Source organism: Colossoma macropomum, unplaced genomic scaffold, assembly GCF_904425465.1.
Source record: "Colossoma macropomum unplaced genomic scaffold, Colossoma_macropomum, whole genome shotgun sequence".
Lineage (NCBI taxonomy): Eukaryota > Metazoa > Chordata > Actinopteri > Characiformes > Serrasalmidae > Colossoma > Colossoma macropomum.
Genome location: NW_023494807.1, coordinates 451153 through 474597, shown reverse-complemented (window position 1 = coordinate 474597; position 23445 = coordinate 451153). Strand labels below are relative to the sequence as shown.

Genomic DNA, 23445 nt, shown 5'->3' with positions numbered 1-23445 from the left:
TATTGACACCTAGAGAAAGAGGAACAGAGCAGTGCAATACAATACAACACATACAATACATCCACATCCACCTAGGGGCAATTTAGCATCTCCAATTTGCCTGACTGCATGTCTTTGGACTGTGGGAGGAAACTCATGCAGATACAAGGAGAACTTGCAAACTCCACACAGAGACTGATGGGACAGAATCGTGGGAAACAGAGCCTTCATGGATGACAGTGGCCAGAAAACATAGTCCACTGGGGCAGCAAAGACAAGAGCATAAATCACTGGAGTATCAGAGATAGTAAGAGATAGAACCCCTGGAGTAACTTGGAGAGGGGCACACACACACACACACACACACACACACACACACACAGAGCAAGACACAGTTTGTACCATAAAACATTAAATGTGTCATTGAAAAAGAGAACAAAGCAGAAACTTAATTGGAAAACTAATTTAAAATAATATATAGAAGCAAATAAAGGTCAAAGGCCGCTGAGGGGCTTCAGCCTGCAATCATTTAACAAAAATGGAGATAATGATGTGCAAATCTAAAAGTTTGAAATATTTGGAGGGCCAGAATCAGTCAGACGCTCGCAGATAAAAACAGTCAAAGAAGCTCTACTACTCAGTTCTTTATCCAAAGACATCGTTACAAAAAAGGCCAAGGTCAAATCTAACAAAGACAATAAAAAAAAATAGACAACTTAACACAGAAGACCAGGCAAACAACTCCAACAGGAACAAGGCGGAAAAGGCCCGAGAACGGAACGGAACACAAAAGCAACACCTCACAATGACTAAACCTAAAGCCCGGTTTATAAACTATCCTAACTGGGTCATACGATACACAGCACAGGTGAACAGAATCAGCGATCCGATTAGGGAGATCTGTGATAGGTAGTGTGGGATGACGTCATGGTCATGTGTTCACTCAGAGGATTCTGGGAGATTCTGGGAGTCCTCCTGAGAGTGAGAAGCGGAGGCGTTGACCCCTGCACGCCTGGGTTAACTCGGATTAATGCTTGTTTGCTGGAGAGTCTTAATCTTAATAAAGAAATTTAGCTTTTTCCTGCCAGTCCAGGTGTTTTGGGCTTTATTTAAGTCGCCAAATCTGGAGCAAAGCTGCAAATCATTTTCCCCACAACATCTGGAGCAGAAACACAGATGCTATAACGAAGTTCTCCTCTAACGGCGCCACATTACAGTGTTATATTTCCTCATCATTACTGAGCAGCGGGACTTTCATTTCTTTATGATTTCGCTGTTAAATGACGGGAGTCTTTAAGAGTCTCTTCCTCATATCGCTTCAGCTTCTACTGATACAGTAACTACATCAAATATAGAAACAGCTGTAAAAACATCATATAGTCTCCTAAAATGCCAGGATTAGGCCTGTCTGCTCAACACTAATGCATCTTTCTGTCTTTATCATCTTTGAAGTGATAGGGAATTTTTAAATTTGGATAATTAAATACGACCCTTTATTCCGCTGTCGTTTGTTTTTCTTGATTTTACGATGATTTTCTGAAACTGTAAAACAAAGCTATTTCTTGATTTTTCCACAAACAATAACAGAACCAAAACGAGAACTGAACCATTTCTCGTTTTTCAACACTTCCTTTGAAATTAAAATAAAATAACTAGAAGACACTCGGACCATAGCAGCACCCAGTTTGTAGTTTAGTTATTAATTCACTGATCAGAGAAGCGAAAACAGTGCAGACAGTTCGCCCCAGGTGTTTTGGGCTGAGGGCGATTTATCATTGATGGAGCTTGGATGCCATCGTGTGGTCAAAATATGGACCTGCAAGCAGTAGAATAAGAGATATTTTCATATGTGGAAATATTGTGTAGCTGAGTGACTTATTGAATTACTGTGTTTGTGAAGCTGCATAAGTAAAATTGGAACTAAAGTTACAATAATTTAGCTGTGATTATAACGGCCATATCACATCATTTCATACAGTAGTTCAGCATTTACAATAAGGAGTCTAATGGTCTTTCTCGGATTTGACGGTTCATGGTTTGACCACAGGATGGCGCCCAAGCTTCATCAGTGACATGCATGAGAGCTGTAGCACTTATTTTCTACGCAAACTGTTTCATACATTGTGATATATTGTATATAATACACCTCTCTCTCTCTCTCTCTCTCTCTCTCTCTCTTACACACACACACACACACACACACATACATTTTCATACGTTTTGTTATTGCATTGTTCCTTCAGGTTTCTTACTCCATAACAGTGGGGTTCTTTGTATTTCGAGCAGCCCAGACTTAAATTAAGATGAATTGTATTAAAATTAATACATTTCTTTCTTTTTTCTTTCTTTGCCTGTTTATTTATTTATTTATTTATTTTGTTCTTTGTATAATTTTTGATGTTTCGACTTAGAATGACACGTAATTTGAGATAAATCACACAAGACAAAACAACCCTTTATTAGTTCTACTGCGGGGAAAACCACAGTGCTACAGCAGCAAAAGGAGAGCAAGGCCCTCAAGAAAAGAAGTACCAAGAGGAGAATTAACTAACAAAGTAATCAACCTTATTAATTACTTAAGAAGGTTACAGTTGGTTACTTATTACTGCAAAGACAATTTGCATAACACGAAAGATAAAAAAAAAAACAAAAACACACACAAAAATGCGCGCGTGTGTAGGGAATGAAAAAAATAACCGAAACTTCCAATATTAATAAACCTGATAGGAATGTTTTATTGTACATGACACACAGTAGCTAAGAATGCGCGGGAAGGTGAACAAAGGGAAAGCCTTTAGCCGAGGGAGGAGGGCGGGAGCTGGGAGTTGTCCGCCAAGTGAGCCGTTGACATTTGTCCAATGATCGTTTGTCTGCATTCAGACGGGCGGAGCTATAATTTGAATATCGGAGTCTAGATAAGCCGGTGCCGGGCGCTCCTCCTCATTCTTCAGTTTTACTTGAAGAAGAGAAAACCATGCCTGAACCCGCCAAGTCCGCCCCGAAGAAGGGCTCCAAGAAAGCCGTGACTAAGACGGCTGGTAAGGGAGGCAAGAAGCGCAGAAAGTCCAGGAAGGAGAGCTACGCGATCTACGTGTACAAGGTGCTGAAGCAGGTCCACCCCGACACCGGCATTTCTTCCAAGGCGATGGGCATCATGAACTCGTTCGTCAACGACATTTTCGAGCGCATCGCCGGTGAGTCGTCCCGTTTGGCTCATTACAACAAACGCTCCACCATCACGTCCAGGGAGATCCAGACCGCCGTGCGCCTGCTTCTTCCCGGTGAGCTGGCCAAGCACGCCGTGTCCGAGGGCACCAAGGCCGTCACCAAGTACACCAGCTCCAAGTAAGAAGTGACAAACTTCAAACCCAACGGCTCTTTTAAGAGCCACCCACGTTTCCGCTTAAAGAGCTTTTTCCCTTATGCGAGTGACGGCACGATGTTTTATGGAGGTGGAGAGAAAATGTTACTTCTGGGTTGTTGTATTCCGGTTCATTTTCCCAAATTTTGTCTTGTGTAGGTATTTTTGCCCAATATATTAAAATAAGTTATAGTATATATAACTTATAATAAGCGTATAAGTGCCTATACACATCCCCAGTTCGTATTGCTTTCTAGGCATATATACAACTAGAAATACATAAAAGTATGAAATAAGATCTATCCTGAGATAAAGGAAGTACAATAATGAATGTACAAGGAGGTGCAGGTAACAGCATATAACGACAATACTGAATAAATATGTGCAGATATTGGTACTGAAATAAAGTGTCCAGATGTGCAAGATGTGCGATAAGGTGTGCAGAAGTGCAATATGTACAGTAAGGTGTCCACATGTGCAGATAGATTAAATAAAGCTGTAATTTAACGTGAGAGACTGAGTCCTCATCTCTCCTCTTCCCTCTTCCCTCTTCTCTTCTGGTCCCTCTGGGAAGAGTTGAAGAGCCTAACGGCTTTAGGGACAAAGGATCTCCTGAGTCTGTCGGTTGACCAGCTATGTTACAGCAACCTACCACAGACCCCACACGCCTGACCAGTTTGCCCAGTCGCATCTCGTATCTATTTTTCATGCCTCCTCCCCAGCACACCACAGCGTAAAAAAGACAGCTGGCAACCACAGCTTTGCCCCTTCCTGTACAGGATGTCTCTGTTGGCTGACCAGTCCAACCTATCATCCAGTTGCAGTCCGAGATACCTGTAGGTATAATCCACCACCATCTCCTTGGTCTTGGAAGTGTTCAGTAGCAGGTTGTTCCTACGGCACCATGTCACAAAGTCCTTCACCAGGTTCCTGTACTCCTCCTCCTGCCCTGCCTTACACACGCCACAATGGCAGCGTCATCCGAAAACTTCTGCACGTCTCAGAGCTGTACTGAGAGTCTGAGCTGTACAGTGCAAAGAGAAAAGGGGAAAGTACAGTCCCTTGTGGTGCTCCTGTGCTGCTGACTACAGTCTCTGATGTACAGTCCTTCAGCCTGACATACTCAGGTCTGCCAGTGAGGTTGTTGGCTTATTAAACAGCTTCTTGTTCGAGTTTTCTGTTCCACCTTAAATGATGCTGCAGTTTCATCTTAACACAACTATAATAGCTTATCTTCACAAAATGCTTTACAAACATTTTAGTGTGGAATCCATCAGAACGTCTATAGCTTTTTTTCTAGTATTTCATTGTGTAAAAGCACGACACTACTGAATAAAGAGTTGCTACATTTACTTCTTAATTGCTGTTGTCCTCCTTTTTTGTTGTCAAAACATTATAAAACGTTACACCACAGGATAAGGAGTGGAATTAGAGAGACCATAGAATATGGGGTTCTTACTGTTTCTATGTTTTGTAGGTACTTTCTGTTTATTGCTCCCTGATTTATGTCTCAGAAATCTGACTATCAGGTTTGATACACAATCTACCACAACATAAAACTCCTGAAGCAGAAAAACATTTACTGTAGAAACATTTACTGTAATTTAACCCTGTGAATCTTAACAGTTTGAGACTACAGAGTTTCATCACAAAAGAGCATAATTACTCATATTTAATTGGATTTGGTTCAGTGGAATATGTGGAAGGTTAAATAAAAATCATTGTATTCATAGGCGTAGTACAGTATTTGTAAAATGTGGCACTACTGATAAATTCTGTCTGTACCAACTTACCAAATCTCAAGAAATGTCATGGTACATATTTCATATCAAGAAAATAAATGTCTTCAAGCATTGTAGTGTAGTTTTGCCATGTCGTCCAGCCCGACTGTAGAATGTGCAAATCACATTTTCTGCTTCTATCCTGCATTATACTTTTATTTTTGAAACGTCTCAACAAACTGACGGTTTTATGTTTAAAGCTCAACATAACAGACTATCAAAATATTAAAGAAGTAGAAATTCTACTGCAGTTTTTATTATGATGCTATGAACATGGTGTCTGAGACTATAGAGTCTGAGCAAATTGCACTTTGCAATGTCCCAAAAAACCCTGGCAGTCAGGTTAAAGACAGTTAAAATCCTGAGAAAAAAGAAATTTTACTGCTCAGATTCTTATTATGACCCTGTGAACACTGCATGTAAGACAGTAGAATATGTGGGCAAATTGATGTGACCATTAATACAAACATGTTTTGGCAACGTGCTGCCGTCCAAACAGCGTCTTTTTCAGAGAAGGTTCTGCTTATTTCAGCAAGACAATGTCAAACCACATTGTGCATGTATTACAGCACCATGGCTGCGTATTAAAAGAGTCTGGGCGCTAAACTGACCTGCCTGCACATCATGAAATGATAAATACTGCAAATGAGACTCTGAACTGTTGAGCAGCTGAAATCCTGTATCAAACGAGAACAGAAAACATTTCACTTTCAAAACTACAGCAGAGTCGCCTCAGTTCACAAACACTTACAGAGTGTTGTTAAAGAAGAGGTGATGAAACACAGTGGTAAACAGGCCCCTGTCCCAACTTTTTTGGAACGTGTTGTTGGCATCAAATTGAAAATGGGCATATATTAAAAAAAATAAAATAAATAAAAAAAATACAATTTCTCAGTTTCAACATTTGAATTGTTGTCTTTGTAGTATTTCCCTTTAAAAATATGGTTTACTTTATTTGCGCATCATTGCATCATATTTTTGTTTACACTCTGCACAGCGTCCCAAATTTGTTGGAAATGGGGTATATATATATATATATTATACTCTAACTATATACACATATGCACAATATACACATTAATATACACGAGCAGTGCATTGTTGCACTATTTCAAAATGCAGTTTTTGTACAGTGATATGAGTTATGAAATAGAAGCTATGAAATGTACATTTATACACTTTCCATGTGTGCAATATGCGAGTCAGAGGGAGATACATAGATTAGATAGAACATTGATATATATATATATAGATATTCCAGATTACAAGATATGAATAGAAGATGTACAAGATATCAGTCTATGTGTGCAGGTATAGGATGGCTAGATATAAGTTACAGTAAGAAATCAGAGTCAGTCTGTTGATGTGGGTCGTTTATAGAGATCATCATGATGATGATTCAGAGTTGTAGTGACTGGCCCACTGACCAAGACACCAGCACTACTGGCTGTTCAGCAGCCTGATGGCTTGGGCCGTCATATGGCTGATCAGGTGATTCTGTTATTCCCAGCTGTTGCTAGGAAACATGGCAGAAGACAGCAAGTATCAATGGACTGATAAAGAAATTAAAACGAACTTCTATGAAAACACAGTGATTTTAGATGGTAAACAGACATAAAGCGTCTAAATAAGCGTATAAAGAAGTGTGTGTGTGCATTGTAGAAAGAGACAGAGAATGAGTGTCAGCTACTTACACTGAAGAAGGGTTTGATGCAGTCTTACACTGAAAACGAGGGGAGATACTTTATTTATTTATTTATTTATTTATTTATTATTATTATTATTTTTTTTTAATGTAGACTACATTTTTTATTTAAAAAATGCAGGGGATCTTTTCAGTGAACATTAACTAAACTTATACTATAGCAGCACCCAATACGTAGTGTAATTATTATTTTTCTGATCAGAGAAGCGAAAACAGTGCAAAAAGACCATCCCAGATGTTTTGGGCTGAGGGCGATTTGTCATCGATGGGGCTTGGATGCCATCGTGTGGTCAAAATGAGAACCTGCAAGTAGTAGAGTAGGAGATATTTTCATATGTGAAAATATTGTGTTGCTGAATGACTTATTGAATTACTGTGTTTGTGATGCTGCGTAAATAAAAAGGGGAATAAAATGACAATAATTTTACAGTAATTATAACAACCAAACCACATCATTTTATACAGTAGTTCAGAATTTACAATAAGGAGTCTAATAATCTTTCTCGGACTTGCCTGTTTACGGTTTGATCACAGGATTGCGCCCAAGCTTCATCAGAGACATACATGAGAGCTGTAGCGCTTATTTCCTACATAAACTCTCTCATACATAGTATATTGTATATAACTAACACACACACACACACACACACACACACACACACACAAACTTTTTTTGTTTTGTACTTTGGACAATATTTGACATTTCGACTTGACATGCGATTATGTAGGCTGTGAAATGCTACTACAAGAATGTATTGGCAATAGTAATAGTTATAATAATAGGGGGGTTATTTATTTCATGGCAGTATTTGCTTTGTGTGTTTTCCTTGATTCCATCGTGTTGCTGTTTTCTCTGTGGTGTCTGTTGTGCGTGGCTCCGCCTCCCGTGCCTTGGTTTCAACTAGGTCCTGTAGAGGAGCATAACAGGCACGCACATCGCTCCAGTTCCCATTGATTCTCTTTGCAGCCATCAAGTGAAGAGCTAAGCAGCATGTCTGGTAGAGGAAAAGGAGGAAAGGGTCTCGGTAAAGGAGGCGCTAAGCGTCACCGCAAAGTGCTTCGCGATAACATCCAGGGCATCACCAAGCCAGCTATCCGCCGTCTGGCTCGCCGTGGCGGTGTCAAGCGTATCTCTGGTCTGATCTATGAGGAGACCCGCGGCGTGCTCAAGGTGTTCCTGGAGAACGTGATCAGGGACGCCGTCACCTACACCGAGCACGCCAAGAGGAAGACCGTCACCGCTATGGATGTGGTTTACGCCCTGAAGCGTCAGGGACGAACCCTGTACGGCTTCGGAGGCTAAACGCTCGACTCGAACAACGATAAACCCAACGGCTCTTTTAAGAGCCCCCCACAGACCCACCGGAAGAGTTTTTCCTTATAACCCAGTAATAGTGAAAACAACAAGCATTGTATTATGTCTCCATGGTAATTTTGCTTTTTAAAGACAGAGTGAGCTTGATTTAATATCGGATCAACTGGAGTGGTGGCGAATGCTTAAACTAGCTTGAAAACCCTTTGTTTGTACGATTGTACGATCATTTTATTTCATGCGCTTTCTTGAGTTGACAGGCAAAACATTTTCGTGTGTGTGTAAGGAATGAGGGGTGGGGGGAAACTCGTTATATTTAGAATAAACCCGATAAGGACATTTGAATTGTACGTGTGATACCCAATAGCTAAGAATGCGCGGGAAGGTGACGCCCGTATTACACGCATCACTCTCTTCGCTACGCCACGGACACCGCTAGTTTAGGATAGTTGATGTTCTCCTCACACAGTCACAGCACGTGAATGAACTCTGGGGTTACTAGAATAGTTACTCTCTTGGGTAAACAGTTAGGTGGCTCTTAAAAGAGCCGTTGGGGTGATTTGGGGAAACCTGGGAGCGCGCTGTTTAATTTATGCGCGCTCTCCGCGGATACGGCGGGCCAGCTGGATGTCCTTAGGCATGATGGTGACTCTCTTGGCGTGGATGGCGCACAGATTAGTGTCCTCGAACAGACCCACCAAGTACGCCTCGCTAGCCTCCTGCAGGGCCATGACGGCAGAGCTCTGGAAGCGAAGATCAGTCTTGAAGTCCTGAGCGATCTCCCGCACCAGGCGCTGGAAGGGCAGCTTACGGATCAGCAGCTCTGTGGATTTCTGGTAACGGCGGATCTCCCTCAGAGCCACGGTGCCAGGCCTGTAACGGTGAGGCTTCTTGACACCGCCAGTAGCCGGAGCGCTCTTACGAGCAGCCTTGGTAGCCAGCTGCTTCCGCGGGGCTTTGCCACCGGTAGATTTGCGGGCGGTCTGCTTGGTTCTTGCCATGACGTCAAACTTTGTTCTTCTGCACCAAAGAAACGGAATAACTCTGCGCACAGACCGCGGCCCTTTTAAGGGTTCGAGCTGCTCGCCGCTCATTGGGCGTCCGGAATGTGCCCGCCTTCCATTGGACGGCTCCCCACGCGATGGCTAAACGCTATTGGGCGTTTTCTGCCGCGCCAACATTTTCAAATAACAAGGCGCTGCCCCAACGCCTTGGCGGGCTCATGTACCACATTGTTGTTTTTTTCTGTTTTACATGTTCGGTGTAACGTTACTCAGATTTTTGGTTCATTCATTATTACACGCCTGTTATTTGACCTTTTTTCGCGTAGTTACAAAGACGTTCGTGTAAGTTTATTCGCCTTGTATTCGAGTAAAATAAGAGCTTTTAAGTCACACTTCTAAAGCTTGCACTGTGCCAAAAATGTGATATATTTCATGCGTGAGTTCATAATCGTATAACTTGCACGTGTGTGTGTACGGAATGAAAATAACCTAAACTTGTTATAGTAATAAACCTGACAGGAACGTATGTAATGTACATAACAGTAGATAAGAATGCGCGGGAAGGTGAACAAAGCGGTATTCAGCACGCAATCGTGGGACGTGGTGAAGCTGTGATGCTTTTATTTCATTCTATCCTACACACGATAGAATGAATTGAACTAACGATCAATAGAAAGTCGTTTTTTTCTACTTTTTAGCATAAGGAAAAAAACTGCACTTTTCTTGCTATGGTGGGTGGCTCTTAAAAGAGCCTTTGTTTTTTTTTTTATAATTTGGCAGAAGAACCCAATTTATTTGGTCTTGGCCGCCTTCTCTGTTTTCTTAGGCAGCAGGACAGCCTGAATGTTAGGCAGAACACCACCCTGAGCGATGGTCACTCCTCCGAGCAGTTTGTTGAGCTCCTCATCATTACGAACGGCCAACTGCAGGTGACGAGGGATGATACGGGTCTTCTTGTTGTCGCGAGCGGCGTTGCCGGCCAACTCAAGGATCTCAGCGGTCAGATACTCCAGGACGGCAGCCAAGTAGACTGGAGCGCCGGCGCCGACGCGCTCGGCATAGTTGCCTTTGCGCAGAAGCCTATGCACACGGCCCACAGGAAACTGCAGCCCGGCGCGGGAAGAGCGAGTCTTGGCCTTCGCCCTAGCTTTACCTCCGGTTTTCCCCCTTCCACTCATTTTTTGCACTTCTGTTAAGTTTGATGAACTAAGCTAAAATAAACAGCAATCGTTTCCGAACGCCCTCCATATAGGCAAAGCTGCCATGTTTCTATTGGCTAAAATGCGATGGCATCCAACAACCAATCATATTAGCGTCGTCATAATTTGGGGCCCGCCCACCTTTCTTCTCCAAGCCCTCTGCTTCCCCCCCACCTCCCCTTCGCTTGCGCGCTTGCGTGTATGTGTTACAGAGATAGAGAGAGAGAGCGATAAAATACACACGATACTTTGGGAGATGAAGATAAATTATGTGCTGCAGACACATATCAAATATTTTTTTTATTATTGTGTATACTTTTATATTATTGATAACACTTTCTCTTCTTAATTGCTTTATTGTTATCAATCTTGGTTTTGTAACTATTATTATTATTATTTGCATATTATTATTTACACATGTAAATTTGTCATGTCAATAAAGCAAACCTGAACTGAACTGAGGGAGAAAGAGATGAGGACAAAGGAAACAAAGCAAGTCCCTGTTTTCTCGCTGTTTTTTATCCAATTTCAGCTCCTACTCTCATCCGTGTAAATGCAAACGGCAACTCGGTCATAATTTTGACCCTGGCGCTTTAAAGTATTACTACTGGCCAGTTTTTAAGTGCAGCACGAAAGAAAATCTAACTCTTTAATAAAATGTGGGTGGCTCTTAAAGAGCCGTTTTTTTTCAAACGGGCATTTTTTTCAATGGGAGAAACAGGACATGAGGGTGAACAGCACGTTTACTTCTTCTTGGGAGCCGCCTTTTTCGCCGTCTTGGGCTTGGCAGCTTTGGGCTTGACGGCTTTTGTTTTCTTCGGGCTCTTGGCCGTCTTCTTCGGGGCCGCCGGCTTCTTGGCTTTTTTGGGAGACTTGGCGACTTTCTTGGCGGCCGCGGGCTTCTTCGCCGTTACCTTCTTGGCTTTTTTCGGCGACTTCTTGGCGGCCGCGGGCTTCTTCGCCGCTACCTTCTTGGGCTTCTTGGCCGCGGCGGGTTTTTTGGCGGCCGCCTTCTTGGGTTTGGTCGCTGCTTTCTTCGCCGGCTTCTTTTTGGCCTCGGCTTGCTTCTTGTTGAGCTTGAAGGAGCCTGACGCACCGGTGCCTTTGGTCTGCACCAGAGTGCCCTTTGTCACGAGGCTCTTGACCGCGAGCTTAACGCGGGAATTGTTCTTCTCCACGTCGTAGCCGCCGGCAGCCAGGGCTTTCTTGAGGGCGGCGAGAGACACACCGCTCCTCTCCTTGGACTGCGAAATGGCCTTGACGATGAGCTCGCCGACGCTGGGGCCGGCTTTCTTGGGCCGGGCAGCGCTTTTCTTCTTGGGAGCTTTGGCCGGCGCGGCGGCTGGAGCAGGAGCGACTTCTGCCATCGTTCTGCTTTTGCTGCGAGTGAAGCGAGAAAGAGCACAAACTAGACTGTTCAGAGGAACCTCCCTCTCAGGCGGGGAGCCGGCCCCTTAAAAGGCACATGAGAACGGCGTAGACTCAACCACGCGGGCGCTGTGCCTCTTTGTCTCAGTGACGCGCTCAGATTTGTGTTTTCTCGTGGCATTTATCGGGCAAAATACGAGCGAAAGCGCCGCTCGGCGAGCGTCCAGCGGCTCGTTCCTCTAGAAGAGGCTCTGCCGTGTGTCCCCAGTCCGGGAATGGGTGCACAGCGACGCCTCGTTTTACAGGGCGCTCTCAAAAGGGCGCCGGGCGGTCGCCGCTCCGAACGAAAGACGGCGTATTTGGCGCGATAATCGGTGGAAAACGGCGGCAAACGGCGGCGTCAACTTTCGGAGAGCTCAACAGCGCGTTCGGGGAGAGCCTCGGCGAGGGCGTGGGCGAACTTCCAGCGACCGAGCGCCTCGTTGACTATGTGTAAAACGGGCTCTCTTGGAGCGAGTAAAGCACAGGCGTGAGGTCGGCGGCCCGCGGGGCCAGAGCCTGCTCTCTGCTGATGTGCTGTTGTACAAAATGTAAATGAACTTTTGACTTGACAAGTGTGAAATAACCCAAATCTCATATGGAAAAGATTATTATATCATGATATTTTACTTGTATGGCTCTCCATACTCCATGGCTTTGTGTGTGTGGGTGACCCTGAGTGTGAACGCAAAGTGCAGTGGTGTGGGCCAAGTAGGCCACATCTAGGAGAGGCACACACAGAGAGAAGAACCTGTTTGTTCCATTTTAAGACTAAAATGTCTTTGAAGGAGAAAAGAACATACATAGACAGACCTAGCTGTAACCATACTGAATAGTAGTAATACACAAAGTCAATAAAGCGTAAAGGCCTTAGCCTGATTGTGGCCTTGGCCTGTGATCATCTTTGAAAATATGTTACTTTTTGGTTTGGAAATAATGGAATCATTCTTGATAAGAAAAAATAATGACGTTAACAATGATGTGAACGATAATAAAAGAAATTTTGTAAGGTTTGGATATAATGGTATTCAAAGTAGTCATGAAAGTTGGAGATAATGGTGTGTAACCATTTGGGATGGGCAAGGAGGGGTCATCACCTTACTCTGACCTCAGCAACGGTCAAGGTCTTGCCCTAAATCTACTTTCACTTTAACTAATTTCACCACAAACCTCAAAAAAGGTCTAACTCTAAATTTGCTATTACTCTAAATACATTTTAAGCTTGAAGGCTAGATGTAAGACAAATTTGGCCTACTCTAACTACAACATGAGCTTAAAGCCTCGTTCTGTACATGATTTTAATTTTATAGCTTCATCATAAGTCTATTGGAGCACTATACATTTCAGTTTTCACTCACTCTTACTACTTCACAAGCCTGAGGCCCTGCCTTAAGATTACTTTGACATTCTTTATCTGTAGCACTATAACATCTCGTTCTCACACTAACTACACTACAAGCCTATAGGACCTCATTCTAAACCTACCATCACTTACTGGAAATCTCATTTTGCTAACTCTAACTTCTTTAGAAGCCTAAGACATCACCCTATACTGACTTTTACAATCTCTTATTTATTCATAAACCTAAGACGGAGCTCTATAGCAACACTTTCTTAAGCTTTCTACATTATAAGCTTTAGTGCTCACTGAAAGCCTATTTTTGCTTACACTAGCTTCATCATAAGCGTTAGACTTAAAATATATACAGAGTAAGTAAAAGGGCTTATAGAGCTACACCTTAGATTTATGTTTTATTCTTATCTCCTCATGAATCCACTGTTATTTACTTTACTACAACAAAGACACAAAACCTAGCTAGATGCCTCCCTTTGCTTAATCTGACTTCATCATAAGCCTAAGGCCTTGCCCTAAACCTATTTTGACATTATCCAACTTGACCATAAACCAAAAACCTAATATAACTTACTCCAACTACATTTTGAGCCAGTGTACAGATGAAAGGCTTGATTCTGGCTTGCTTAAACCGTATCATCAGCTAAAAGCCTAGCTCTGCACCTGCTGTCATTCTACAACTTCATCATAAGTCTAACGGCTCGCTATACATCTCAGTTCACTCACTCTTACTCCTTCACAAGCCTGGGGCCCTGCCCTACTTTAACATCATTTAACTTTAGCTCCATAGCTACTGCTACTCACTCTAACCTGCTATCATTTACTCCATCTACATTTTAAGCCTGAGGCCTAGTTTGAAAGCTAATTTTGTTCACTCTTCTTCTTCTGAAGCCTAAGGCTTTGCCCTACACTAACGCTATCTTCATGATAAGCTCCACAGCTACCTTTAGTAACTCTGACTACTTTAGAAGCCAGAGGCTTAGTGATAAATCTATATAAAACTACTTTTGCTTATTCTACCAGCAGCAATAGCCTAAGGTTTAGCTCTTTAGCTACCTGTACTTGATGGCACTTCAGCATTAGCGTAAGGCCTACTTACTCTAACTGCATCATGGGCCTAATGCCTGGCTCTATATCATAGACTTAATACGACGTAGCATCTAACCAACTTTAAGTTACTCATTATTTAATTTTTATTTGTGTCATAAACAATAACAACAATAATAATAATACAAAGAAAAAAGTTTTGCTTACTCTACCTTCAACATACTACTGCAGGGCATACAGTATAACCTTCATTTTTATACTTTTTTATAGTTTCATAGTTCTTTCCATTTGTACCACACACACTGACCTCCTCTTATTCCACTATTCAAAAGCCTTAAAGTCAAGTCAAGAGGCTTTTATTGTCATTCCATCTATGTACAAGTACACAGTGGAGTGAAATTACGTTCCTCCAAGGAACAACACGGTGCAACAAGGAACAAAATAGACAGTACAAAGAAAAAAAAAATCAAACTAGAAACAATACAATAAATACAATATATAAAACAGACATTCAGACACAGTAAACGGACAGGACAGTGCAGCGCCGACACAGCACTCATTTCTGAGTATGAGGTAGTGGAATAAGGTGCAAAGATTATTTAACATGCTGTGATCTGTGAGTTTACGCAGTCAGATTGTAACATACGTGAACACAGCAGTTCCTGAGGTAGGTACACAGTACCAGAGTGAAGAAAGTGCAAGCACTGTATTAGCAGCAATGTTCCAGATGGAGGGGTGAGAGACCCCAATGATCTTCTCAGCTGTCCTCACTATTCTCTGTAGGGACTTGCAGTCGGAGGCAGTGCAATTCCCAAACCAGGCAATGATGCAGCAGTAGAACATGCTGAAGATGGGGTTGTGGGGCTTTCTAAAGGAGGTACAATGTTCCCAGAAGTACTGCAATACCAGGTTGATGCGTGGAGCTTACGGAGCAAGCTCCTCTTCCGTCTCCTTGTTGTAAATATCAATTTAATGTGTAGCCCTCATTTAGAGGACGCATCAGATATTAAACTAATAAGAACAGATACTACACTTGATCAAGTACAAAAGGCAGAGAAGCAATAAAATGCTAAAATATTAAAAGAATACATAAGTAAACAGCTCTTACAATAACAAATGTGCACACAATGTTTATTTTTATTCATAAATACACACATGCATGTCAAGAAAAGAAAAAAATGATAGAGGTTTAGAAGCGTTATAACTCAAAACAAAGCCTGGATGTTTCCTGTATTTTACAGGTGTTTGCAGAAGGAATTGCAGATCACGTACTGGAACAAACACACTTTTTGTATACACAAACCAAAGGATGTGCATTTAAACACTTACATAACTCATTCTACTACAAGCCTTACAGTTACCCACACAAAATAAGCTCTTTAAGCGGAAACGTGGGTGGCTCTTAAAAGAGCCGTTGGGTTTGATGAAATTTGTCACTTGTTACTTGGAGCTGGTGTACTTGGTGACGGCCTTGGTGCCCTCGGACACGGCGTGCTTGGCCAGCTCACCGGGAAGAAGCAGGCGCACGGCGGTCTGGATCTCCCTGGACGTGATGGTAGAGCGTTTGTTGTAATGAGCCAAACGAGACGACTCACCGGCGATGCGCTCGAAAATGTCGTTGACGAACGAGTTCATGATGCCCATCGCCTTGGAAGAAATGCCGGTGTCGGGGTGGACCTGCTTCAGCACCTTGTACACGTAGATCGCATAGCTCTCCCTTCTGGACTTTCTGCGCTTCTTGCCTCCCTTACCAGCCGTCTTAGTCACGGCTTTCTTGGAGCCCTTCTTCGGGGCGGACTTGGCGGGTTCAGGCATGGTTTTCCCTTTTTCGAGTTCAACCGAAGAATGAGGAAGCGCGCCCGCACCGGCTTATCTAGACTCCGATATTCAAATTATAGCTCCGCCCTTCTGAATGCAAACAAACGATCATTGGACAACAATCAATCGTTCGATTTGCGGGCAACGCCCACCCCTCCCCCCTCCTTCTCTTCCCAGCTCAAGACTTTCCCTTTGTTCGCCTTCCCGCGCATTCTTATCTACTGTGTGCCATGTATAATACATACGTTCCTATCAGTTATACGATTATGAACTCACGAAAGCGCATAAAATATATCACATTTTCGGCACAATGTAAGGTTTAAAAGTGTGACTGTGTGTGTGTTTGTGTGTGGTAGGACGCACTCTATTTTATCTATTTTAATTCTTATTTTATTTACTACTGCAAAGTGTTTGTCGGATACTGTGCACTGTGACCTCAAACTCCGTGTATGTGTAAGCGTATCTTTCTATCTTTTGAGTGCTTTGAGACTTTCCCCGTTGTGAGACAACTAAAGGATTATTTTGATTCTGAAATTAAAAGATTAAAATATTTCAAACTTTATTAGGAGGGACCGTCCAGCTAGTTGAAGCTTTCGCCTCCACTCTTTTCCCAGTTATTTCAGTATCAAATTAAGGTCATTCCGTCAGTGTTTAAGAGGTAAAATCATTAGCAAGTCGGAATGCAATAAAAGTCTGCTTTCATTACTACAGGATCATAAGGAAAACCTCTTCTGGTGGGTCTGTGGGGGGCTCTTAAAAGAGCCGTTATTTATCGTTGTTCGAGTCGAGCGTTTAGCCTCCGAAGCCGTACAGGGTTCGTCCCTGACGCTTCAGGGCGTAAACCACATCCATGGCGGTGACGGTCTTTCTCTTGGCGTGCTCGGTGTAGGTGACGGCGTCCCTGATCACGTTCTCCAGGAACACCTTGAGCACGCCGCGGGTCTCCTCATAGATCAGACCAGAGATACGCTTGACAATTAACATATACCACAATATAGTGACCATACTATTACCAACCAGGCTACCTTCTAATATTACTTAAACATTTATAATTTATAATGTTAACTATATTTTGCACAGACAGCGTGTAACACTGTTAACATCCATATTCTCTTTGTTTGGTTTACAACTAAAACATGGCCAAACTGCCCTGCTGACAAGCTCATCCACCTCACTCTCTACCGAACTGGAGATTTAGTCTCATTTGTAAGAAGAAGCAGTAAAAATTCCAAAAGTACCTTAAAGAGAACAAAAGAATAATAATTATTTATAATATCAGCACTTATATGGTCTAATGAATCAAATATTCTATATCAATTATTGGCCAAAGCTACTCATTATCATTAAACCTCATAAACCTGATCTCATATCATAAATATAAGTAGTGAGGGTTTATAATTGTACTAACTGGGAAAATAAAGAATTACACAACAAATTTTGCCCTTTATATTGATTTTAAATATGGCATTTAAAATCTAATTTAAAGTACATTTCTCACATGTAGCAATATTCATATTACAACTCTTTAACGACCTCGTAATTCAGAGGATCCAGTGGTGTTCGAGAGAAGAACGTTCACAGGACAGAACGTATCGGGTTCTGGACATGTTTATTGAACACAGGGGGCGCTAGAGGCGATTTTTCGAAAACCCTGTTCATTCTGGCCGATAGATAGCTCTTATGGGCGTAAGAGCACAAAATGACGACACGACTACAGGGGTCTACAGAGCAGGTGAACAGAATCAGTGATCCGGTGAGGCACATCTCTGATAGATGGTGTGGGATGACGTCATGGTCATATGTTCACGCAGAGGATCCTGGGAAATGGTGTCCTCTAAAGAGTCAGAACCAGGGGGATGCGTGACACACATGTCGACCCCTGCTTGCCAAAAATGAGTATAAAAGCGTGGATGTTTGTGGGTTTGTCGTTTGACGCCTGGGCCAACTCAGATTAGCGCTTGTTTTCTGGAGAGTCTTAATCTCAATAAAAGAAATTGGGCTTTATTTAAGTCTCCAAATCTGGAGCAAAGCTGCAAATCATTTTCCCCACAACATCTGGAGCAGAAACACAGATGCTATAACGAAGTTCTCCTCTAACGGCGCCACATTGCAGTGTTATATTTCCTCATCATTACTGAGCAGCGGGACTTTCATTTCTCTATGATTTCGCTGTTAAATGACGGGAGTCTTTAAGAGTCTCTTCCTCATATCGCTTCAGTTTCTACTGATACAGTAACTACATCAAATATAGAAACAGTTGTAAAAAACATCATATAGTCTCCTAAAATGTCAGGATTAGGCCTGTCTGCTCAACACTAATGCATCTTTTCTGTCTTTATCATTTTTAACCCGATCGCCTGATCTCAGTGATTTCTGAGCTTTTGATAACACGTGCAATCTGGTCGCTGATTTCCGGTTGATGTGATAGGATTTTTTTTAATATGGATTAATTAAATACGACCCTTTATTCCACTGTTTCATATTTGTTATTTGATTTAATGATTAGTTTGAGAAACAGTAAAATGAAGCTAGAACCAAAACGAGAACTGACCCATTTCCCGTTTTTCAAAACTGCTTTTGAATTAAAATAAAATAACCAGAAGACACTTGGACCATAGCAGCACCCAGTTTATAGTTTAGTTATTAATTCGCTGATCAGAGAAGCAAAAACAGTGCAGACAGTTCGCCCCAGGTGTTTTGGGCTGAGGGCGACTTGTCATCGATGGAGCTTGGATGCCCTCGTGTGGTCAAAATGTGAACGTGCAAGCAGTAGAATAAGAGATATTTTCATATGTGGAAATATTGTGTAGCTGAGTGACTTCTTGAATTACTGTGTTTGTGAGTTTGCATAAATAAAATTGGAACTAAAATGTCAATAATTTTACTGTAATTATAACGACCAAACCACATAATTTCGTATAGTAGTTCAGCATTTACAATAAGGAGTCTAGTGGTCTTTCTCAGACTTGCCAGTTCACAGTTTGACCACAGGATATTGTATGTAATACTCTCTCTCTCTCTCTCTCTGACTCACACACACACACACATACACACACACACACACACACACACACACACACACACACACACTCATGCATATTCATACCTTTTGATATTACCAGCCTGGACAAACCACAGTGATCTAAATTTGACTTAAATTAAGATGAATTGTATTAAAATTAATGCATTTCTTTCTTTTTTCTTTCTTCCTTTGCTTGTTCAATATTTCTTTTGTGCTTTGTATAATTTTTTATGTTTTGACTTAAAATGACATTATATAAGATAGGATGAGACAACCCTTTATTAGTTCTACAGCATGGAAATTCACAGTACCGCAGCAGCAAAGGGAGAGCAAGGCCCTCAAGAAAAGAAGTAATAAGAGGAGAATTACAAAACAAGGTATTAACCCTATCAATTACTTATCAAGGTTACAGTTTGTTACTTATTACTGCAAAGACAATTTGCATAATACTAAAGATAAAAAACAAATTCTATTTTTCACAAAATTAAGAAAATAAACAATATAAATAAAAGAGCAAAACATCTTTAAACCATAAGTATATTTTAGCATATTGCAAATGGTATTGATAATACTATGCACAGAGTATTGATAATATTATAAGGCTGTGAAATGATACCACTAATAAAAGTATTGGTAATAGTAATAGTTACAATAATACGAGGGATATTTATTTCGTGGCAGTATTTGCTTTGTGTGTTTTCCTTGATTCCATCGTGTTGCTGTTTTCTCTGTAGTGTCTGTTGTGCGTGGCTCCGCCTCCCGTGCCTTGGTTTCAACTAGGTCCTGTAGAGGAGCATAACAGGCACGTACAGCGCTCCATTTGCTGTTGATTCTCTTTGCAGCCATCAAGTGAAGAGCTAAGCAGCATGTCTGGTAGAGGAAAAGGAGGAAAGGGTCTGGGAAAAGGAGGCGCTAAGCGTCACCGCAAAGTGCTTCGCGATAACATCCAGGGCATCACCAAGCCAGCTATCCGCCGTCTGGCTCGCCGTGGCGGTGTCAAGCGTATCTCTGGTCTGATCTATGAGGAGACCCGCGGCGTGCTCAAGGTGTTCCTGGAGAACGTGATCAGGGACGCCGTCACCTACACCGAGCACGCCAAGAGGAAGACCGTCACCGCCATGGATGTGGTTTACGCCCTGAAGCGTCAGGGACGAACCCTGTACGGCTTCGGAGGCTAAACGCTCGACTCGAACAACGATAAACCCAACGGCTCTTTTAAGAGCCCCCCACAGACCCACCGGAAGAGTTTTTCCTTGTAACCCAGTAATAGTGAAAACAACAAGCGTTGTATTATGTCTCCATGGTAATTTTGCTTTTTAAAGACAGAGTGAGCTTGATTTAATACCGGATCAACTGGAGTGGTGGCGAATGCTTAAGCTAGCTTGAAAACCCTTAAACATGTTTAAAATTGTACGATCATTTTATTTCATGCGCTTTCTTGAGTTGATAGGCAAAACATTTTCGTGTGTGTAAGGAATGAGGGGGAGGGAACTCGTTATATTTAGAATAAGCCCGATAAGGACATTTGTATTGTACGTGTGATACCCAACAGCTAAGAATGCGCGGGAAGGTGAACAAAGGGAAAGTCTTTAGCTGGGGGAGGGGGGTGAGGAGGGGGGTGAGGAGGGGGCGCTGGGAGTTGTCCGTCAAGTGAGCCGTTGATTGTTGTCCAATGATCGTTTGTCTGCATTCAGAAGGGCGGAGCTATAATTTGAATATCGGAGTCTAGATAAGCCGGTGCCGGGCGCACCTCCTCATTCTTCAGTTGAACTCGAAGAAGAGAAAACCATGCCTGAGCCCGCCAAGTCCGCCCCGAAGAAGGGCTCCAAGAAAGCCGTGACTAAGACGGCTGGTAAGGGAGGCAAGAAGCGCAGAAAGTCCAGGAAGGAGAGCTACGCGATCTACGTGTACAAGGTGCTGAAGCAGGTCCACCCCGACACCGGCATTTCTTCCAAGGCGATGGGCATCATGAACTCGTTCGTCAACGACATCTTCGAGCGCATCGCCGGTGAGTCGTCCCGTTTGGCTCATTACAACAAACGCTCCACTATCACATCCAGGGAGATCCAGACCGCCGTGCGCCTGCTTCTTCCCGGTGAGCTGGCCAAGCACGCCGTGTCCGAGGGCACCAAGGCCGTCACCAAGTACACGAGCTCCAAGTAACAAGTGACGAAAAACTTCATCAAACCCAACGGCTCTTTTAAGAGCCACCCAAGTTTCCACTCAAAGAGCTTACTTTTTCAGTTTCTGTGAAGGTGGGAAGAAAAGATGAACAAAGGTTCTGCTGCATTTCAGTCAGTTTTCCCACGTAGTTACTCTATTGGTAATGAATGGTAAGGCTTGTAGTAAAATAAGTTATATAAATGTAAACGCACATACACGCGCATCCTTTGCTGTATGTATACAAACAAAATGTCTATGTTCTAGTTTGTGATCTGCAGTTTGTTCTACAAACACCTGTAAAATACAGGAAACGTCCAGACTTTCAATTATAATGCTTCTAAACCTCTTCAATTTTTTTCCCTTTTTTTACACGCATGTATGTTTTTATGAATAAAAATCATTGTGTGCACATTTGTTTGAAAATATAAATTATGGGTAATAAATGAATATACAAATGAAGGTTATATTGTATGCCCTGCAGAAGTATGTTGAAGGTAGAGTGAGCAATTTTGTTTTTTTTGTTTTTTTCTGTGTATTATTGTTGTTATTGTTTATGAAATGAATAAAAATGACATAAGAGTAAGTTAAAGTAGGTAATATGCTAGGCCTTATTATGTCTGTGATGTACAGCCAGGCATTAGACTCATGATGCAGTTAGTTAGTGTGAGAACAAGATGTTATAGTGCTACAGTTAAAGAATGTCAAAGTAATCTTAGGGCAGGGCCTCAGGCTTGTGAAGTAGTAAGTGAAAACTGAAATCTATAGGGCTCCATTAGACTTATGATGAGGCTATAAAATTAAATCAGGTACAGAACGAGGCTTTAAGCTTATGTTGTAGTTAGAGTAGGCCAAATTAGTCTTACCGCTAGGCCTCAAGCTTAACATGTATTTAGAGTAATAGCAAATGTAGAATTAGGCCTTTTTTGAGGTTTATGGTGAAATTAGATGAAGTGAAAGTAGATTGAGGGCAAGACCTTGACCGTTGCTGAGGTCAAGGTAAGGTGATGACCCCTCCTTGCCCATCCCAAATATTTCAAATCCAAACCTTACATAGTTTCTTTTATTATCTGTCATATCCTTGTTAACATCATTATTTTTCCTAATCAAGAATGATTCCATTATTTCCAAACCAAGAAGTAAAATATATACAAAAATAAGCTTTATTCACTTTGTGTATTACTACTATTCAATAAGTCTCTCTACGTATGTGCTTTTCTCCTTCAAAAACATTTTAGTTCTGAGATGGAACAAACAGGTTCTTCTCTGGGTGCGTGCTTCTCCTAGATGAGGCCTACTGCACTTTGCGTTCATACTCAGGGTCACACACACACAACCACACAGGGGGAGAGCTTCACATGGCGCACAGAGCCATACAGTAAAATATCATGATATAATAATGTTTGGCCAGGTATGCTCACACATCCCTGCGGAATTTCTTTGCCCGTAGTTACTATGTATGTATGTATGTATAAGTGCATGTACACACCTACAGATTTGTACGTGTATAAAATTGTCATAGAGCAGCATTTGTTTTGTTTTTGTTGTTTGTACTGCTTGGCAAATACAGAACTGAACGCCAGTGCAGGACAGTTACTCTTTTGAAGTGAAACAGTTAGGTGGCTCTTAAAAGAGCCTTTGGGTACTTTTGGGGAAAATGCTGGGAGCGCTCCGTTTAAGTTAAGCACGCTCTCCGCGGATACGGCGGGCCAGCTGGATGTCCTTAGGCATGATGGTGACTCTCTTGGCGTGGATGGCGCACAGATTAGTGTCCTCGAACAGACCCACCAAGTACGCCTCGCTAGCCTCTTGCAGGGCCATGACAGCAGAGCTCTGGAAGCGGAGATCGGTCTTGAAGTCCTGAGCGATCTCCCGCACCAGGCGCTGGAAGGGCAGCTTACGGATCAGCAGTTCTGTGGATTTCTGGTAACGGCGAATCTCTCGCAGAGCCACGGTGCCGGGCCTGTAACGGTGAGGCTTCTTGACGCCACCGGTAGCCGGAGCGCTCTTACGAGCAGCCTTAGTGGCCAGCTGCTTCCTCGGGGCTTTGCCACCGGTAGATTTGCGGGCCGTCTGCTTGGTTCTCGCCATGATATCAAACTCTACTCTTGTCCAACAAAGACACAGAACGACTTCACACGCATAATGCCGCCCCTTTTAAGCGTTCGTGCTGCTCGCCACTCATTGGGCGTCTTGAATGTGCCCGCCTTCTATTGGACGGCTCCTCACACGCTGGCTAAACACTATTGGGCGTCTTCTGCCGCGCCAACATTTTCAAATCACAAGACACTACCCA

At 42.5% G+C, this 23445-nt stretch overlaps 7 protein-coding genes and 1 non-coding gene across 9 annotated transcripts; 4 read left to right on the top strand and 4 right to left on the bottom strand.

Annotated features, from left to right (window-relative positions):
• Window positions 1–2942: 2942 nt before the first annotated feature.
• LOC118796995 (histone H2B) lies at window positions 2943–3343 on the top strand. The gene has a single exon (XM_036556189.1). The coding sequence runs from the start codon at window positions 2954–2956 to the stop codon at window positions 3326–3328; it is 375 nt and encodes a 124-aa protein (XP_036412082.1). The 5' UTR covers window positions 2943–2953; the 3' UTR covers window positions 3329–3343.
• Window positions 3344–7803: 4460 nt separating this feature from the next.
• Window positions 7804–8153, top strand: LOC118797319 (histone H4). Its single transcript, XM_036556645.1, has one exon. It carries the CDS (start codon window positions 7818–7820, stop codon window positions 8127–8129), a length of 312 nt encoding a protein of 103 aa, XP_036412538.1. The 5' UTR covers window positions 7804–7817; the 3' UTR covers window positions 8130–8153.
• Window positions 8154–9721: 1568 nt separating this feature from the next.
• LOC118796863 (histone H2A-like) lies at window positions 9722–10332 on the bottom strand. The gene has a single exon (XM_036556004.1). It carries the CDS (start codon window positions 10318–10320, stop codon window positions 9934–9936), a length of 387 nt encoding a protein of 128 aa, XP_036411897.1. The 5' UTR covers window positions 10321–10332; the 3' UTR covers window positions 9722–9933.
• A 713-nt stretch (window positions 10333–11045) lies between these two features.
• LOC118796847 (histone H1-like) lies at window positions 11046–11747 on the bottom strand. Of its 2 annotated transcripts, XM_036555985.1 has the most exons (2): window positions 11256–11747; window positions 11046–11225 (listed from the first exon to the last, which is right to left on the bottom strand). In XM_036555985.1, exons 1-2 carry the CDS (start codon window positions 11706–11708, stop codon window positions 11085–11087), a joined length of 594 nt encoding a protein of 197 aa, XP_036411878.1. In that variant the 5' UTR covers window positions 11709–11747; the 3' UTR covers window positions 11046–11084. The 2 variants fall into 2 exon arrangements, with proteins under 2 accessions (XP_036411878.1, XP_036411877.1); XM_036555984.1 differs by having other exon boundaries at window positions 11046–11747.
• A 3274-nt stretch (window positions 11748–15021) lies between these two features.
• On the bottom strand, window positions 15022–15212 carry LOC118797559. The gene has a single exon (XR_005005947.1). It is a non-coding gene; the product is annotated as a U2 spliceosomal RNA (small nuclear RNA).
• LOC118796875 (histone H2B-like) lies at window positions 15102–15976 on the bottom strand. Its single transcript, XM_036556015.1, has one exon. The coding sequence runs from the start codon at window positions 15962–15964 to the stop codon at window positions 15590–15592; it is 375 nt and encodes a 124-aa protein (XP_036411908.1). The 5' UTR covers window positions 15965–15976; the 3' UTR covers window positions 15102–15589.
• Window positions 15977–19841: 3865 nt separating this feature from the next.
• On the top strand, window positions 19842–20189 carry LOC118796878 (histone H4). The gene has a single exon (XM_036556017.1). The coding sequence runs from the start codon at window positions 19856–19858 to the stop codon at window positions 20165–20167; it is 312 nt and encodes a 103-aa protein (XP_036411910.1). The 5' UTR covers window positions 19842–19855; the 3' UTR covers window positions 20168–20189.
• Window positions 20190–20640: 451 nt separating this feature from the next.
• LOC118796870 (histone H2B) lies at window positions 20641–21877 on the top strand. The gene has a single exon (XM_036556010.1). It carries the CDS (start codon window positions 20778–20780, stop codon window positions 21150–21152), a length of 375 nt encoding a protein of 124 aa, XP_036411903.1. The 5' UTR covers window positions 20641–20777; the 3' UTR covers window positions 21153–21877.
• Window positions 21878–23445: the final 1568 nt, after the last annotated feature.

What these genes read in the sequence shown, in the direction of transcription:
- LOC118796995 (XM_036556189.1), top strand. Translation starts at nt 2,954, where the DNA reads ATGCCTGAACCCGCCAAGTCCGCCCCGAAGAAGGGCTCCAAGAAAGCC.
- LOC118797319 (XM_036556645.1), top strand. Translation starts at nt 7,818, where the DNA reads ATGTCTGGTAGAGGAAAAGGAGGAAAGGGTCTCGGTAAAGGAGGCGCT.
- LOC118796863 (XM_036556004.1), bottom strand. Translation starts at nt 10,320, where the DNA reads ATGAGTGGAAGGGGGAAAACCGGAGGTAAAGCTAGGGCGAAGGCCAAG.
- LOC118796847 (XM_036555984.1), bottom strand. Translation starts at nt 11,708, where the DNA reads ATGGCAGAAGTCGCTCCTGCTCCAGCCGCCGCGCCGGCCAAAGCTCCC.
- LOC118796875 (XM_036556015.1), bottom strand. Translation starts at nt 15,964, where the DNA reads ATGCCTGAACCCGCCAAGTCCGCCCCGAAGAAGGGCTCCAAGAAAGCC.
- LOC118796878 (XM_036556017.1), top strand. Translation starts at nt 19,856, where the DNA reads ATGTCTGGTAGAGGAAAAGGAGGAAAGGGTCTGGGAAAAGGAGGCGCT.
- LOC118796870 (XM_036556010.1), top strand. Translation starts at nt 20,778, where the DNA reads ATGCCTGAGCCCGCCAAGTCCGCCCCGAAGAAGGGCTCCAAGAAAGCC.